This window comes from Microchirus variegatus (assembly GCF_963457635.1).
Source record: "Microchirus variegatus genome assembly, chromosome: 10".
Lineage (NCBI taxonomy): Eukaryota > Metazoa > Chordata > Actinopteri > Pleuronectiformes > Soleidae > Microchirus > Microchirus variegatus.
In genome coordinates, this window is record NC_139811.1 from 19,214,272 (window position 1) to 19,234,207 (window position 19,936).

General features: G+C 40.9%; 1 protein-coding gene across 1 annotated transcript in view; it reads left to right on the forward strand.

The window, feature by feature from the left end:
• Positions 1-5,324: 5,324 nt before the first annotated feature.
• asic2 (acid-sensing (proton-gated) ion channel 2) overlaps positions 5,325-19,936 on the forward strand; it is a gene marked incomplete at both ends in the record, with an annotated part of 292,887 nt that continues 278,275 nt past the window's right edge. Inside the window, one exon of the mRNA XM_083896352.1 lies at positions 5,325-5,897. Within this exon, the coding sequence (XP_083752478.1) occupies positions 5,325-5,897 (573 nt within the window). The remainder of the gene's footprint in view (positions 5,898-19,936) is intronic.

Below are 19,936 nucleotides of genomic sequence, written 5' to 3' on the forward strand. Positions count from 1 at the left end.
CTGTGATGAAGCATTCAAGAAGCAGTTGAGAAACACTGCTGTAGTTACAGCACATCTTCATAGTACCGTATATACTGTAGATTGGACCCAATGCCATGAGGGGAATGTATTTATGAGCTTTATACATCTATTAATACATTTGGGACTAAATATGTGACTATAGGGACGTGGTGTCCAAACAAACACTTGTCCTGCTGATTTAGTCAGAAAATATATTTATTTAAATATTTAGCCCTAAGCAGAAGTCTTGAATTAATTTGGAGCAACATTATTATTGTATTCATAGGTTTGGTCAATTCAAATAAATCTAGCTTGTTTCATGAAAAAAAAGAAATGTTGTCCAACTCACAATATTTAAAAAGCCCCTTCAGTCACTTCACTTCACCCTGGTGTACCAGCAGGGGGCAGCATTGAACACCCTCCCCAGTAGTCCAGGTCCTCATTGACATCATTAGTCAAGTTCATAGGTTTATGAGCCATACAGATTTCCAACACTCAGTTAAGAGTCATAGTGATAAAAATCCTAATTGGAGGGGAACTTCATTTGACCAGAGCGAGGCTCTTTGTAACCATCTGTCTTTGTGCGTGCACAGTACAGCTGCTGCTTCCCTTTATCTGAGAATCTACCAATTAAGACAACCACAAAAGAAGGGCTCAGTTCCAAATAAAGTGTGCAGCTATTGTTCACAATCTGGAATAATTTGCCCTTCAACTGCAGTCGCCTCTTGCCCGAGATGATCATCAAACGCTGGGACTTACACATCCTAATTATTTCATGTAAGAACATATTACTTTTTCATTTTCCATTAATATAGTGTCAGAGTGTAATTGCTGGCCCATTGCATTTCGTATATAATGTCCCAAAAACAGATAGATATTTTTATCTTTATTAATTAATTCATCTAATTTAGTATCATTAACTCTCTGAGATTTGGGGAGAGAAGCCTGATGTATCCAACAGGAATCTTTTTTTAATAAGTGCTACTCTAAGTGAATAGCTGATGACTCACAGTGGTTAAGAAAACTATAGAAATTGCAGTCAAACTTCCCTGTGAGAGATTTAAAAGTGTTGCATACTTCAATTCGCACTAAAAGAAAAGGGCCTAATTCACAATGAATGGCATAAATGAACTAGAAAATAATGCAGTGGCCCCCGTTACCACTACTGTTAAAGTCACGATAACTTGGTTATGGCAATATTAGATGGTCACAACCCAGAGAATATAATCACTTCATTTCTCATCTGGAGAGTTTCATCATATTACGTTCTCTGCACGGTCTGGAGAGAGTTTGCCATTGTCGCTGTTCCTTTATATTTTTTGCACTTTTCAGATGTTTGAATTTATATAACACTCTGAATATGTTTATGAAAATATATGTGCATTGTTGACACATACAATAGATACATGAGGAAATGCAGATTGTTCCATGTGGATAGAAGGGTTATTTATGCGTGTATTCAGGTGGGACTCATTTGCATTTGAGGATTCCGTAATGTTTTCTCTAATACTACATACTAAAATAATACATTTAAAAAGTCAACACAATTTTATGCCTTTATCCATAGACAAAAGGGTAAACTCACTCATATTTCTTTATGTTGCACTGAGCTATAAAGTATTAACACATTAAAAGGAGGAGAATATGGTCAAGCTAAGATGGCTTGTTCCTTTATAAATCTTGCAGATGGAAAGTTGGCTGGATGGATAAAGCCACATAAGATTGCTAAAGCCTAAAGCCTTATTTTCAACCTCGGCGGCTGTTTAATCCTTGTAACACTACGTCCATTACCTCGGTGGGAAAAGTGGAGGTTTGCTTAATGAAGTTGTTAAGAAAGCAGCAAAGCCTGCAGCTGTCTGAGACCACAGCAAATTTCATTTGGGAGAACGCCTGTGATCGACTGACAGCATGTGTTGGTGTTAATGGGATATGAATATCATGCTGTATTTGTGCTTCACCTATTCTCTACATGCATGTAGAGTTAGTGGTTCTGACTTGTTGTAAATTGTTGAAAAAAACTTAACCTTCAATGGCAAAGAAGATGCCCCAGGATGCAGGATACATGTTGAGCTTATGAATAAACTTTTTCTCCGAGGTATTTACTTGAATAATTGTATCTGTGTGTCTGCGATTATGGATCATTTTGATGTGCCCAAAGTGTTGTGTTGATTGATTGTTTCTGTGCCGATATTCATTTTCCATGCCGTCTGTTGCAAAGCAGGTTGAATTTCTTTCTATATAAATACAATCGCCGTACAGATTTAAGAAGACTAAGATTTTGTCTAATTTGTGTGGTCTTAAAGCACATATGCATGAAAGGTACTAAACAAATAGTTTCCTTTCTAGTTCATTATAGACTTGGTTATAGGAAATTTATAGGTTATAGGAATATTTTCACAGCGAGTAAGGGTAAAATTAAGTATATAATTTAAGAGGGGAAACCTTTATTAGGAAAAACGTTTAAATAAATTTGAGTTTATTTAAAAAACAAATTTTTCCGGTCCCTCCGCCCACTTCTACCTGAGTCGCCATTTTGAATCGATGTTACAAACGTGACGGGCAGGATGAAAACAGTGTCCCGAAGCACCTGCCTTGGTTCGTGAACATTTTAATGGGATGTCAAACGCAAACGTTGTCCAGCGTATGAATTAAATAAAGAAGTTCAACCTGGAAGAAGAAGATGAAGAGGACGATTAAAACAGGAAACTCGGTGCTCAACCTCAACCTGTTACCAAACGGTGGTAACTGCGACACCCACAGGTGAGCTAACAAGATAATTAGCTTAATGTTTAGCCTGACAAAACGCATTGAAACCAATTGAAATAGCACTGTTTTTGTAAGAACACCTCATTTAATTCGAAATTAGTGTTACTGCTACTCCTTGTATTGTGTGACAATGAGGGACTGAGCTGTAGGAGCAGATAGCAAGCTTGATAGCTTGTTTGACAGTTGATTTACTGACAACAGGGGGGTTTCTAAATTACGCATTTTTAGTATAATTCTTCAGTTTTGTTAATGTTTAACTGTGGCAACTTTATGAAACAATTTTACAGCATGAACTCTTTTTTTTTTATTATTGTAAAATTGTATTGTTTTAATCCAAGAGGTATAAATATTTATGTGCCTGGCAGTTGGACCGCTCATTACTTTTTAATAGCTTAATTAGATGTATACAGTAATTGCCTGATAACTTTAGTAGAACTGAGGCTCGATGTTGATCGTTCGGATTTTCCCAAAAGTGATGTTGAATTTTTAATATAGTCAGAAACAGCGTGTGCCATCCATTTGTCCATGAGGAATATTTTGAATCCACCTCGAATGCTTGTTTTCAGGTTTCTGTTGCTGAGACTTAACTGTCACAGGTGTATTTGTGTAATGCTCTGATACATAAAACACTGAAACAAACATTGAAAGAATGTGTGGCATGTGTAATATATTCTGATTATGGCAATGATCCACGTGAAGTTTGCTTGAACTCACTTACAGGTCAAGTCTATATGATATATATATATATATACTCTTTGTCAGCTGTGTGTGTTATTGAGTCAGATCTGTTAAGCAATATATACAGTATTTATGTATGTGCACCTGCATGCAATTTATTTGTGTTGTTTTAAAATCAGAAACAGTTAATAAAAATAGCATGATGATGTTCTGGCTTATTCGTTCTACTCGGTCGGTATCACAACCTGATTTAACACACTCACGTTCTTTTCTTTTTTTCGCTGCTTTCCTCCTTCTGTCTACTCGTATATCTTCACATACTGGCTCTCTCTTGATTGATATTACAGGGCTCCTTACAAGGATAAAATGCCTCCTGTTCGCTATTTCAGTGTTTTATGCACACTGCACATCCTGAGTAGTATTTTTTTTAAATTTTACATCTGTGCAAGTGACATTGCCGTGCAGCTTGTCTTACTTTTTTTTTTTTTTTTTTTCGTATCTAATTTTTGTTTCTCGTCCCTCCCTGGAACCAAAATCCCTGCCCTCACTCCTCTGTCTCCACTTCTGCTTCACTTCCCATGACACACACCCCCATCATTGTCCAAGTAGCCCCACAGTTTTCCTCTCTGCTGTCTGTATTTCTGACAGTCTCTGATTTTGCATCCATCCATCACTCTGTTTGCGGTGACAAGATGTGAAATATGAATGGCTGAAAGACAAATGAGTGAAGGTGGCTGGGTAGGAGCAGAGGAGCAGAGAGGAGTTAACCTATTCAGTTCGAGACTTGGCTGTGGAGAGAGCAAGCAAGGAGAGTGTCGCCTACCCTCCTCTTTCTCTCCCCTCCTCCCCTCCTCCTCCCCTCTCCCTTCTCCTCTCTCCTCTCTCTCTTGCTCTCTGTGCAAGCGTGTGTTGGTGTGTGCGACTCCCGTCTCTCCCGACTCTGCCGTTGTTCGCTGCCGCCACAGATGAGCTGGGAAGAGGAGGTAAAGCGGATGTATCTGGCCAGAGGAAAAGGAATTCAGGAGGAGTTTGAATCGCCATGCAAGACTACCCAGCAGCTCTGATCATCAACAGGGCTTGCTCTCTCACTCTCTGTGTTTCTCTCCCTCTCTTTCACACACGCACTAACACACTCTCAGACTCACACACTTGCGCCGGGTGGATGTCTCCTCGCTAGGCTGAACGAGAGAGGTGCTGAGGCTTGTCTTTAGTTGGAGGGCATGGGAGATCCCGAGAAACCTTGATGTGTGTGCGTGTGTGTATGAATCAGTGCGAACACTCATGCATGCCACTATTACTGCGCTGAGTGTTTGTGTGTTGTTGAATGGAGATGAGTCGGGACATTAAATACACAGAGGCAGCTCTCACCTCTTGCTCCGGGTGTCACACAGGACTTGCCTCTGGGATTTTTGTCAATGAAATCAAGCTGTCACAGGGCAACAGAATGGTGGGGAGGCAGGCATGCAGGGGGAGGGGGCACAGTTTGGGATTTGTTTAAAGTGTATGTTGAGTGGCTATGTGTAAGAATATGTCCAGGGGATGTAGTACGAGCTGCTGCCGTGGCAGTAACTCTCAGCTCAAGGGAGTTATTGAGAATAGAAGGATGACCTGGGGGGTATCTTTGTCCTCTCTATCTTACTGTCCTTAGTAGTATTTGGTTTGTGGTGATGTTTGGGGTCACGTTTCCATGTGTGTTTGCTGGGGATCTCCGTTTATGTCCTCTATTTAACAGTTCCACTTTCTTCTCTCTTTGTAACTTAATCACCATGGCTTATAGAATTATGAGATGTATATTGAAGTCTTTTAATAATATTTCCCCTCTGTCTGTGCAGGTGTGAGTGCACCAGGGGCACCCTGGCTGAGGAGCTGGAGGGCTGATGATGGATCTGAAGGAGCGCTGTGGAAGTCAGGGGAGTCAGGAGAGCTCCAGCTTGCGTCCCTCCTCCTGGCAGACCTTTGCTCACACCAGCACACTTCATGGCCTGCGCTTTGTTTTCCCTTATGGTCAGCCCAGTGTGCGCCGCTTGCTTTGGGCTGCAGCTCTGCTGGCCTGCTTGGGACTGTTAGCCCTGGAAAGTGCTGAGCGTCTGGCCTATTTCCTCTCCTACCCTCATGTGACCAGTGTGGATGCTGTAGTATCCGGCTGCCTGGTCTTCCCTGCCGTGACCATTTGTAACCTCAATGCATACCGCTTTAGTCGCCTCACGCGCAATGATTTGTACCATGCCGGAGAACTGATGGCCCTGTTGGATGTGCACCTGAAAATCCCCCAGCCGCACCTGGCTGAGCCAGATGTGCTTGCTTCCCTTCTGGAAAAAGCCAACTTCACCAAATATAAGCCCACACCGTTCAGCATGAAGGAGTTCATGGAAAGGATCGGCCATGACCTGAAAGAGATGATGCTGTACTGTCGTTACCAAGGGCAGGAGTGCAGCCACAGTGACTTCAAAACCGTGAGTCCAATTATTATTTTTTTTATTTTTTTGAATGTCAGCTCTCTTAGAATAGTTTGTTTCAGAGTGTCCTAGTTGCCTCCCAGCCCTAAAATGACTGTGACAGGTTTTTAGGTTGCATTTTTGATAGCTGTTCTGTCCTTCCCACGCTGCCATGCTGGGACTCTCCTGCTGTGTTTTCTCCTTGTGACTGCCTGGCTGCACAGATTGACTGTAAAGCTTTGTTCTGCAAATACACTTTTTGCTGTTACCTTGTTGTTGTCCTACGCCTTCACATGATAAAATTGTGCTTAATGGCACGTACATTTCTACAACAGGTGTGTATTGTTTCAGTTACTGGAGAATTTTTTTTTTATTTTGTCTTGGGCCATAGTGAACTGTACATCCCCCCTCCCAATATATTCAAAGGATGTTTGTGGGTCTGCTGATTTCAGCTACACAAATGTAGTATTATTTGGATGGTTTCTGATATTAATCTCTTCAAAAAAAGAGTATTAGAAAAATTGTATGGCATGGAGTGTAGATGTTTTGTTTGTTTGTATGCCAAATAGATGGGTAGCCTTAATTATTGGAATTCAGTGCATTTTTTAACTGCTAAAACTGCTGATTTTTTAAAGGCTTTTGTCTTTCAGCAAATTCTTTTTGGCAGATAAAGCAGCAACGTTTGGCACTAACTTGGTTTTGAACCAATGTTCTGAACTCCCACTTGTCACATACTTGGGCTCTCTCAGACTGATTGTTCACAAAGTTGATGTGTGAATATGTGGAAAGCACATTGCATATACCACATGAGAGTTGGCAAAGAAATGGTACGTACATTCTCTTTTTTCCCCTGTTGACCTTGCAAGCAAAATCCTGTCTGTTCTGGTTATTTCTCCAGTGACAAGCAGAATGTCACCATGCTTTTTAAGATCTTTTAAAATGCCATCAGAAATGTTTTTGAAGGATTTTGTTGCTGGTACTTTAAAGGGCCAAGCTGCATGGTCTGACCTTACCACAAATGATGTGTTCATGCCTGCAGACCATTTTTAAATTCATCCACAGAATATATTTGTTCTGCTGTTCTCTTAAAGATCGTTAACACACTCCTGACTTGTAATCCATCAAATTGAACAGCAGGCCTGCATTAGTTTTGTTGTTGCGTACTAGTTAAGGGCTGATTTGATTTAGAGAAGACAACGTTGTATAAAAATAACAAAAACTGGAGGCACTATGACTCCAAATTGAATCAAACCCAAATCGAAACTAAATGGATTTAGGTTTTAGCATTTTCAGCATACAGGCAACAGTATGTAATAACAGTAAGTTATGACTAAAATGCGAATAAATACATTTAGGTCACATTTTATTGGCATTTAGGAAAGAAAACCTTTTTTTTTTTTTAGTAAAAATGTCACAACCAGCAGTACCAACCTGAAATGAGATGAACAGTACTTTTCATGAACTACATTAATTGTTATAAAATGTTACAGTGATCTTCAGACCATGTTTTAGTTAAAATGTAATAATTTCCATGAGTCCTGTGTAGGTGCTTATAGTTAAAAAAAAAAAGTTGTACTTGACTCATTCGCTGCCGGCCATTTTCAGAGCAGAGAGTCCCATACTGACAGCCGTTTTCGAGCATTTTGACCCATCTTTCGAGACCCACAGAATATTGTGTTCTATGTTCTATGTAAACAGTGAAACTACCAAAAGAATCCAGTATTTAAGCCAGTGTTTTACTTTAACAGGACTGTACAGTTTTGAGCTTTGTCTTGCAGTTAATATCATGGCTCAGGGTCATCTTTTGGGTGAATTCCAATTGATTCACATCTCCATCAGTGACTATTTTTTGTCAGCCTGAAAATGACCAGTGATGCATGTAAAACAGCATTCCTGGATCTGAAGTGCTTTTGTGCGATCTTCATGTACTGAACGTTGTGCTCATTAAGAGACGGTGTCAGTGTCATTAATACACCTCAGCTGTGTGTAATCAAAGACATTAACACCCGTTCCTGTTGGACTGGAACTATAAAGCCTCACCCCAAGAGGTTCTCAGTGCACAGATACTAACTGGGCAAACGGTGGATTACATTTTGGCTGAAATCATTTTCTGTTTGTGCCTTTTTGGATGGATGCATCTGCTTGAGCTCAGATCCATATTGCAGTGAGCTGCTGCAAAGCTAGTGAGCAAAGTGAACAGTCCCTTGCTCCCGTCTGCCAGGGGAGCACATGTGATTTTTCATAATTTCGTTCTGTTGAATCTTAGGAAGGGAAAGGGAGTTAATTCCAAGCTTGCTCAGCTCTGTCTCTGCCCTCTCATGTAGCCTACTGAGTCTCTATTTGACTCCCCACAGCCAACCATCTTGCATGTTGTCTGACCTTAAAGCTGAGTTCAAAGATAATCGCGTTGACAGAGAGGCTACTAGGAGGCACAGTCATCCTCTTTGCTCTCTGCCTGTTGCTGCTGTTGAGCCCCTCCTGACTTCCCCTCACTCCTCCTTGGTGGCGTGATTTGACTCTTTTCTTTCTGTCATTGCAGTGACACACCTTCATATGTCCAGCACCTTCTGATTGGAATGAGGGAAAAGAAACGGCTCCTTTTTTAAAAACAGAATATACTTGTATATCCACAAAGAAATATGTTAACACACTAACATTTACTGGACACATGACACACAGGGACATGACCATGACACTCCAGGGACCTGAGTCAGCATTTGAGTGACATTGTGATGAATGGCCATAGGGGTGGGATTATGGGACTCGATTTGATGTGACTTTATGGCACTGGAGCAGAGCATGACACAAAAGAGAAACCGGTGGCATCAGTGTGCGCATTTCCACCTTTATAAAAACGTGGAGATTATTCGTCTTGTTAATTTATGTTCATGTGCCACCCACCTCACCTTAGCCATCCACAATAAGCACTTCAATAAATATGTTTTCAAGAATTTAACAAAGGAGGGCACATCTTGTGCCAAATTCAGCAGTCCTCCCATCCAATCATATGTATGAAAGGAACAATGCTCAAGCCTGCTTAAGCTTTTTCAATCCAGCATCTCTGCATGAAGGCTGAGATGTCTCCATTAGCAACATGTGAATGTGGATCAGTGAGACAGTTTCTGAAAATTCAGCTCAGTGTCTTCCACAGGATTGGGCTTGTTTGTGGTAGTAGTTAGGGAGGTCTTGATTGCAAATATCTAATTTACCTTGTATTTCTGGATATATTAAGAACAATGCTCTCATTTGCAACTTTATTGTGAGCTTTTTGTTAACATGAATATTTAATTTTTATGTAGATCTAGTCAAGAGCTGAAGTTCAAATCAAGCATCATATTGGGGAAGGAAGGCAATTTAGGTGGCCTTAAACATGGCATGGTTGGTGGCAGTTGGACTGGTCCGAGCATTGGGATTTTCAGGCACCACCATCCTTATGGTTTATAGATAATGGTCTAAAAAGATAGTGTGTCTGGGCAATTAACCACTCACTTTTGAATGCACATATCATCCCTGTAGCAGATGGACTACAACAGCAGAAGACCACTCCCGACACTTTATTAGCTGTCTCATGTACCTAATAAGGTGGCCCGTGAGTGTACGTTCAGCAACAATGCTACAGTTGTGTCAAACAAATAATGTATGTTGTCATTACACAGCTCTGCAGAACGCTTATCAAACAGATACACACCCAGCTGAGGTGAGAGGGAGAGATGGAGAGAGCAAGAAGAGAGAAGGGAAGATGCATATTGGATGCAGTGCTAGTGGGAACAAAGTCATCCTGAGATTTGTCAGAATGTGTTGACCTCATTACAGAAAATAATATCTGTATATCTTTGTTAGATGATTATGATCGTCATTATTTTGATAAATTACAAAATAGTGATGATTTTTATTTTTGTGACCCACAGACTTAGAAGTTGTGATGAAATCAGTAAGAGTAAATAATGTGTGTGAGAATAAATGGGTTCCCCTTGGACTGTTTGTTTTGATGTGTGTGATTACAACCTTGTCTAAACATTGATTGATCCTGCTGACAAGCCCCATCAGTGTCAGCCCCTTGAATTATGTCAGTTTCCCTGCCCTGCACTTGCAGCGTGCTTCACTTACATAAATATAAAGACCCCTGGTGCCCTGCAGGCCAGGGATGACCCTGTCACACACGCACAGTGTGAAACCTGATAGCAGCCAGACCCTGAGCTCTGTATTACACAGACACTAATTAGACACTCATCTGTTCCTCTTACCAGAGCCTCGTTGGATGAGCACTGCAAATCCGTAATGGCGCTAGCTGTTCACTGCTACAGCAATTAGCCGTTACACCCAACCTTTGGCCTTATCACTTCACTTACTGATTGTTGCATGGCTAGATTTGCCTGGCAGCACAGTTTCACAAAACTGGTGTCGGTCACAAAGTGGCAAGGATTGTGTTCTGTCCTCCCAGTCCTCGTCTCATAACTAATCTCATTAGTTGCATTCTATCATCTTCAAATTTGTTTCTTAACGTTTTACAGACCTGGGGCCTCATTTATAAACGTTGCGTACGCACAAAAGAAGGCGTACGCCACTCTCTACGCAAACCATGGGATTTATAAAAAGAGAACTTGACGGGAAAATGTGCGGTCCTCCACGCCAACTCTGACCCATGCGTACGCACATACCTGGGGTAAGGCGAAACTGCGCCACTGATGGCAGAAGAAAGAAACGGGAGAAATGTGTGAAACTGATCGTGTAAAATAAATTATAAGTTATATTACCTCTCATATATGAACAGTTTATTTGCAAGAAATGGATAAAAACAACTACATTTCTACAACGAACAAACAAGCTAACTCCCTGGAGTGCACACGGGAAACATAATGATTTAGGACAATAGTAAGACAACAGTAGGGCAAATTATGTATTCACTGATATCAGGGTAATTCTAACACGTGTAGCAGATACCTAATCGACGGGCATATAAAGGCAGGTACTCACAATGCGTCATGGCGCACAATGATTTGGCACTGTTAGAGGATGTGTCAAACGGAAGGCTACGGAGGGAGCGGAACTTCCGAGACGAGCTAGATCCACTGGCCAACAGTGATGAGTGGCTGATGAGCCGTTTCCGACTCCCACGAGCTGTCCTCTTGGATCTGTGTGCGGCATTGGGCCCATCCTTAGAGAGGAGCACCCGCAGAAACCACGCCGTGCCAGTCCCGCTCCAAGTGCTCACAACACTCGGGTTTCTGGCGACAGGTGTTGTGACAATGTAGGTATCCCCGACAGAAAGTGTTCACCCTGGCCACGGAGGCGGAGGCAGAGAAACATTGGTGCGCTTGCTTTCACCCAAGTAAATTAAAACTCAAAATTGCATTGTTTAATGATTTATTTTATGTGTACTTCACATACTAGTCTATAACCTCTGGTATTATTAACAGCTTTCTTCTATTCTAGCCAAAAATATGGGGGGATACAAATTATGGCAGACAGGTAAACAGTCTGAATTAATGTGTTTCCCCCCATATCTTTGCCAGACGTTATAGAGTAGTATGTGAAGTATACATAAAATACATCATTAAACAATGCAATTGTTTTAATTTACTTGGGTGAAAGCAAGCGCACCACTGTTTCTCCGCCTCCGCGGCAACACTTTCTGTCGGATATACCTACATTGGCGCGACACCTGCATGGGTGTCCCCCTAAACCTCCGTCACCTCTCCACTCAGGAGGGATTCCCCGATGATCCCCACCAGTTTTTCATCCAGCGGGGTGAGCTCCGGTTGGCCTGTTCCTCGCCCGTGGCACAGACGCTCTGCCTGTGTGACTCCAGGCGCTTTTTTGCGTCTACTTTAATGTCTGATCACTTTTTTTTCACCTCGGCCACACTCCGACCTTCTGATGAAACAGCATTGACATTATCCGCCACATGCTGCCACTCTAGAACACCAAACAATAAAGCCTTCCTCTTCTCCACCTCCCCGACAAGTATTTCCACCTCGTGAAATTACGTTATTTGGCCTTTCTCTCCGATTTCGGCATGATTTCAGTCATGAATCAATATTTATGAGGGGCGTTTCTCTGAATATTTATCGGCAAATATGGGCGTGGTATGACCCGCAAACAGGTGCGCCACATTTAGAGTAGATTGTGATTTATAAAGGGAAATCAGCGTAGGACGTGCGTGCGCACTGTTTTATAAATCAGGATATTTTTGTGCGTAAGCACTTTCTGTGCTTCGTGCGTACGCCGATTTTGACGTCGGTCCTACGCACAGTTTTATAAATGAGGCCCCTGTTCATTACTCATGTGACATTACCACGGTATTTTGCATTTCTGGCAGGCATTATGGCTGAATCGGTTGAAAGACATGGAAAACATCACTGCCACCCATAAGCCCCACCACTATAAAACACCTCGGAGAGGCAGCCTGCTATTTAACCAGCTTGGAAGAAAAGCTGGAATATAGCCACAGACCGACAGCTCAGGATAGTGCTTATGTGGTAAACACTGCATCTGTCTGCAGTGGTGGATTATTGTAGGGTGTTGATAAAGTGTGTTTTGTGATGAGGCTTAAAGCGGCACTTATTTTCCTTTTCTTATCCTCAAACAACTGCTACTGATTTTGGGCTGCACTGACAGTTAGCGGTATATTGATTAATTAAATGAGTAACTGACTAATGTGTTTTTGTTTATGTTCAAATATAATATAGTGTGGCTTCATCCATTTTCAGAGATTTAATTTTGAAAGTGATTTTCTTATTGTTTCTTGAACCGCTGGCTTACACACTTAAATAAGTTGCAACTTCAATGTCCACAATGCTGGAATAGATTTCTCTCGTGCTGATCAGAGGTTCCGATGAGGAGTAAATAGTCAAATCATGAGAAAATGAATTCAAAGTTCGTTGGCAAACTGACCTGGTCAGAAACGAGCAGTGAGCAGCTTGGGTTGTGTTGACTACATAAGCTATGTTTTTTACTTTTTGACATTTTGCTGAGGATGTGCTCTGAATAAAGCATGCAACAATATCAATACTTTCTGAACAAATTGCTGATACTACTGAATATTGAAAAATGTCTCATCATTTGGTACCAAAAGTCATTACCTAAAGAGCAGAGCCCTTGAAAGGCAGTTGTGTAAGCTGGTCTTCAAAATGCTTAATCGTCACGTGTTGCATGGAGACTGCAGGTAGGTAGAAAGCCAATTTAAATCTGTAGATAAACAGATGCAGAATCTCAATAACTGCATCAGCTAACAATATTACGTGGTACTCTGACACCTTTTATGTTGGTACATCAGCGTTTTTGTTCTGCTACTACTTCATGATAATAGCAAGCCTTGCATATCTTTTTCACATTTTATGCTAACCTTGATCAAAAAGAGAGTTGCTGCTGGACAAATTGTACTGTAAAAATCAAATTAGATGTAATTCTGCATTCATGTAATCCCTGGTATAGTCTTCACCACTGTGTGCTGTGCTGCTGGAGTTTCAGTCAATCTGAAAAGGAGTGTAAATGCATGGTTTTCCAGCTGAAAAATATGTTTACTCGGGTCAGCAAGAGCAACCTTAACAGTCACTAATCATGTTAACAATAAAACACTATGAGAGGGAATCTAATGCTTTTGTTTGTAGTTTTTCACAGACCCTTTGGGAAGCTTGTGTCTGTTTCCTTGAAAAGTTAAGTGCAGGGAAAGGCTGGCAAAACACTGGGAGTTTGAAACTCCACCTCGCAGCAGGGAGTCTTCAAGCTCCATTGGTTCTTGTACTGAAAAACAGACAGAGGGCCTATTCAGACCTGGTATTAACATGCATCTCGGGTAATGTTATTATAAGGCACAGCTATAACTTTGTCATTTCACACCTGGTATCATAATGCGTTTCCAGTGACCAATTGTCATAAGAGCGTTTTTCCTGTTCTATAACAAAACAAATTTTAATTGACAAAGTCTAACTTATGTTGTTTTTTGTGATTTAGTGAATGAAGAGCTTGGAGACATCTAATTATGAATTGTAGCTGGTCAGAGGTCATTGGATGAGCAGGGGTGTCCAACACAGCCCAAACTGTCATTCACGTTGCTAGAAGAATTTGGCCACGTGTCCAAGACCACCTCCAAATGCAGTCTGGCTCCGCTGCCTTCATGGTCCCATTCAGATTTGGTATTTACATCCATCCTAAAATAAACAGTGAGTGCTGATATGTGCAAAACAATACTTTTAAGCTTGCTGTTAACTTGTAGAAGGTCAGAAGACATCAGCCAAGGAGACAATCTGTAATCTGTCAGATTGCGTTCATGCAGCACAGGAATGTGCCATATATGTCCTCAAACCACCTCCAAATGTTTTTTTGTAATCAAATCTTTTTATTTTGTTGACTTTGTTGTCTTATAGGTAGATATATAAAATACATTAAGTCAAGTGCAGTTGTTGCAACATGCTAATACTGTACTTTCAGTTACTGGTTAGATGAACCTGATCTGTGGGTGTATGGATGTGTGGAAGGAAACTCATGTCTGAGTGCAGAAGATGCTTTCCCCATCTCTGTGCATCATTTGGTTGTCAAGAAGAGGATGGCTATTCACCCATAGACTTTGTAAAACACAGTCACATTCACTGAGCCTCAGAAACATGTTTTATTTGCTGACCCAGTTAATAATCTTCTGGACTCACATGGAAGACAAAAAAACCAAGTAGTTTATAGCAGAGACCGAGAGCAATGGCAGTGACTGAGGAGAGGAGAGGAAAATAAAAGATGGGACATGTAGTTGCAGTTTGTGTCTGGATGCTGACTGTTATTAACACCAGAAAAGTGAGAAGAAGAAACTGGATGAGTGCAGAGCAGTAATGGCTCATTAGACAGAAGCCTGACTTGAGACCCTTTTTCATCTTGGTCACCAGAGGAGGAAGAGTTGGAGGAAAAGACGTGTCATGCTGCGCTGTGTTTCTTCATAAGTGTTTGTGTGTTTTGAAGGTGCAGGAGAATGTGTTTATATTTTCATGTGTCATTCAGTGTGTTGATGTGCTGTCACATGCAGTTATTCTTGGTTTGTTGTTTGTGTTGAACTGTGACCTCAGATGACATGTTTTTGGCTGTATGTCACTAAGACTAAAATTTCCTTTAACTGCATCTGGATTTGTGGGTGAGGCCTACAACCATTATAGTGGTAATTGCAGTTATGAGGAAGCTATATGAAAAGCGTTTGTAAAAGGAAAATCAGATTTATATTTTCAAAAACAAAGCACATTTATCCTTTAGTGAAAAACTAATGGAATTGGTTTTGATTGTAGTCAGTAATTGTACTATGGCTTGTTGCCTGTGTAACTGCTGAAGGTTGAAATCAAATTTTTATGCTCCTTGCAGCTGCAGTGTTTGGCCCAGCCAGGTTTCTCATTAAGCATTAATTATCTCAATATTCTCCTTGAATATTAAGTTTAGTCCACACATTTGGTTTTTTTCTGTTTATCTTTGAGGTTGACAGCTGATGGTTCAGCTCTTTTTAGGACCAGGGGAAAGTTAAAACTGCATGGGCTGATGATTGCTTTTGCATTTCACAGTGTGCATGCAACATTCTGCCTAAAGAGGTTTATATCCAAAATATAATTCTTGGAATCTGTGTTTGATACATTTGACCGGTGAAGTTGCACTTCAGCCAGTGTTGCTGCTAGTACTGCTAGTACTTAAATACAATGAGGCTTAAGTTTTGGATTGGATATATTTGAGAGAGGGGCAGGGATTAAAACTAACTTTTTTCACCACCGTCCCGGAAACGTCCCGAAAAACATTTTGAACCGTCCCGAATCGTCCTGAATCGTCCCAAAAATCGGGAGTTGTTACTTACTGATGATATAATAAAAACACAATAAATAATGTTGATAATAAATAATATATTTATTTACAGACTAGATTTGTTGTGTTGTTGTAGATGACAACCAACACGCTGAGTCACAGAACTGTGGCCTACCGGACCTTCTGCCACTAGTGGGTTGTAGTCGTCATGAGAAGGGCCATGCATTGAGATTTGCATGAGGCTGTTTAGGGCTGTCAAAATTTCTCAAAAATTACGTTTGAAAAAACACAAATATTCAAATATCTCTATTTGTGCATGATATCAATGACGTGCGCATCTGGGGTGCGTTTCATCTGCTGCATCTGGGGGCTTTAAATCAGCCAGACTGTCAGGTGATGACAGCATGACGTCAATAACAGGACCAACTAATACAACCAGACAAAACTACTTATACAGGTAGTTTATTTAAGTTTAAACATATTTCACAACATATTACCTACATAAAAATAAGTAAATGAACTGATGACCAAGAGCGCAGATCTCACTCGCTCGCGCTCTCTCTCTCTGCGCATACTGGTTTAAATGAACAAACAAATGCTGAGTGCTGATCAAGAGCTTTGTGCAGCAATTAAAGGTCCCAAATACGACAGGCTTCATTCAGTGATTGAAACAAATATGTCAACATTAATGAAACGTTTACATGCAGTGCGGGCGTGCAAAGCAGACGGCAGCGCCGCGGCTGTGCGGATGTGTTTTTCCACATTCAGTATTCATTTTCACCTCCGAATGTCTGTTTTTAAAACCTATTCGAATATATAGGCTGTCAAGAGTGTCATTGCAGACCTCCAGTCTGACTTCACCTGTTTCATGCAGGAGAAACCACGCTTGCAGCAGGAGCAGTCCGAGAGCAGCAGTCTCTGCGTCTCATTGAACAACACAAAGGCGAGTGCGCCAGCCATTTACCTTTGGCCAAGGGAATTTATTTTGCTCTTTTGTAGTTTTCTACTTGGTTAAAAAAATGTAATGGATAAGGAACTCTGAACCATGCTGTTGTTGAAGAACCAAGATGCTACCTTGCTAAGTAATAAACTGACATGAAGCTGAACCTCATCCATCACTTGTCCTCCACTTCATGATCTGCTTTGCCTATTTTCCTCTGTCATGGTGACTTGAACGTGTCCTGATGTTTAAGTACATAAGAGGACGACAGAAGCAATTCTTCTGCAGCAATAGGGCAGCTTTTAGGGTGTAATCCACATAGTGGTCAAACATGTGATTTGATGCTGGCTGCACTGATACTGTTCCTCTTGTGCGGTCTGTTTTATGCTCTTTTTTATGTCTGTCTTCTTCCCCTCTCCATAATTTACCACAGTGAGCTGAGCTGAGTGTTCGATGCTCAAACCTGGTGCTGAAATGATCACATTCCCTCTTTAAGCAGCCTGACAACCTCTTTCAGACTCCCATTTTGTCCACCTGTCTCTCTCTTTCTCTTTAATCTCTGTAAGCTGCCCTAAAGCTCTTCAGATCTCAGTGATCAGACTCAACTGAGAGCTGTCTGTCCAAAGCCTCCTGGGTCTTTTTTCGTGGGGTAAAACATATCCAGGCTGCTTTAATCGAAAGTGACCATTGCATATGCCCTCATACATTGAATTTGCACTACCTGTTGTGCTGGATAAGCACTTGGCACATTATGTGTAGAGATAGACTTGTTGCAGTTGCATGTTCATCTGCAGCAGAAGTGCACAGACAATTGTATTACAGTTTATTTAGACTTCATGTAACAGAAATAGTTATGGTGCTCCGTTGTTTAGTTGAGATGTTGCTTTTCTACAATTCGTTCTTGTTGGAAAGAATACAAAATTTGTGAAGAGCTACTGTAATTTGCAAAACAGACATGTTTTGGCTCTCACTGTCACTACTCAGTCTGCCCCTAATACCAGTCAAAATCTTTAAATGTCAAGATGATCCTCTAACAAATCCACCTGCCAGCACTGGCCTTCCTGTCTCTAGGTACAGGTGCTGTCCTGCTAGGAAGGATCTTACATTTGTGTCAAGACTGTTTGCGTTGTTTTTGTCAAAATGACATCTGAGTGCAGGACAGTGTGACTGGAAATCAGATACATTGGCTCTACAAGGCCAAATCCAGATTGATTCCTTGTCTCAGCTGTTGTTTTTTTTGACCAGGGTTTTATTTTCCCCGGTAAATTTAGCTCCATGAATTACTAATGACTAGGGGTGTCACAATTCTCCAAATCTCTCGATTCAATTTGATTTTCAATTTTAAGGTCACAATTTGATTTGATTCTCTATCTTTTTTTCCCTCTCATTTAGTGCAGATGAGTCAATTTTATAGACTTGTCGAGTTTAGTCTAGGATCATTGTTTTTATGTCATGATTACTCATTTAGCTTTTTTTAAATTCCCATTTCGATTGTCTACATGGTGTTATATTATATGTTGATAATTATGTTTTACTCCTGAGACCTCTCAGGTCTCATTTCCAAATGTTACTCTTGTAGTTGTGGTAACTGGTCTGTGTCTGACTGGACTGGGCTGTGTCTCTTCCCATTCATATCACGGTTAATGTTCGTTTGCCTAATTACTTGAAACTGCTGAATGGCTGAACTTTGTGTTATTCTTTTTTTTCTATCCCTTAAGTCCTGTACACCTCATTATAGGTGCACAGGCTGTGTGAAAAAAAAAAAAAAAAAAGAATAGACCAGCCATATGACTCTTGTTTCCATGGAGATGCCAAATATAAACAACACAGCAGTATAACAACACGAGTCAAAAGCACAGACAGATCTGTGGAGGGTCACATTTTCTCACTTATTGTAACGTGATGAAATTATTTTGCACCGACCAAACATGTCGACTCAAACAAGCCTACAAACACAGCATATCGAACTACTATTGAGATCACTCTCACATGAGCCTGACACACACATATCACTGGCCAGCATGTGCTGTTATGGATTCAGCTAGCACTTAGTCGCAACTCCGTTTGGATGAATATTTTACCAAGCATAAACCTGTTGTTAAATGTTTTTTCCCCATGATGAAATGCATACTCTAAAGAACCCTAACCCTTTTAATTTCCCTCTATTATCTATTCAGTCTTTCTTAGTCTAATAATATCTTGTAAAAATGTGTTTGTAGTGCCATCCTTTTACTTTCCCTCCTCAGCTTTGAGACTGAGGGCGCTTTAACACCTATAGTTCGATTGCTTTGGCCTGCACCAATCAGAAAATTGTTACAATGTAGCAAACAGACATGGGTACGGTTTGCTTTCACATATGCATAGTTCTAAACAAACTATGTGCTGGCGTTTTTGCGGCGCGTGCTGGCAAAAACTACGGCCAGCACGCGCTTGTCTATACCCGCTTAGAGTCTGTCCAAGATCAGTTTGGAACACCACAAGATTCCAACAAGATGTGAGTACACGGTGGAACAGCACCTATTAAATGCTGGAAAGTCTCTTTGCGCAAAAGCGAAACTAGGTTGCAGCGCGGATTATGAACTCCCCGCGACACTCTCTTCTTATTATTTTTACCTCAAATTTTCAAAAGCTCTGCATGCCTGGCAATTTTTTATTTATTTATTTATATTTTTGGGGGGGGGGGGTGACGTGCCCGGGGTAATCCCTTATCCCATCTCATACACATAATACATTAGACTATACCTTTTGTCCCATTTGGTTTGATTGCTTTCACACCAGAGGAACCGTACCAAAGTATGGCAGATCGGTCTGGCACTGTTGGGCGACCATGTCATGCTACAGCAACACTCTCCATACTGCTGGCTGTGATTTTGCCTGGTTTTTCTGATGAGATGAGTGCATCTTTTTGAATCGAATGCACAAGCTTTTTGGTGGTAGTGTTGGTGGTTGAAGAGTCCAACTTGTGAATATGCACTGACAGCAGGTGAGCAGCAGAGGAAGTATTTGATTTGGGATCCTCATGGACATTTATTCAGCTTCACATTCATATCTCAGTGGTCTGCAAGAAGGTCGCTGCCATACAAAGTGAAGTGGTTCTGTCGTCTGGCTGACTAACTGCATGATAATGGTATAATGAGTGTAAAGAAAGAGAGTCAGGGAAACTTTGTGTGGTTTTTATTGTGACAAACTAACATCAACACTGTGTGTGTGTGTGAATTCATTACACATTATGTCACATAAGACAGGATGCAAATGGTTTTATCTTTCAAAATGTACATTACTCGTTGATCAATACTTTTGTTAAAATGAGGGCTGGCTATTTAACTTTTAGGTAACAAATAATAAATAACAAAAT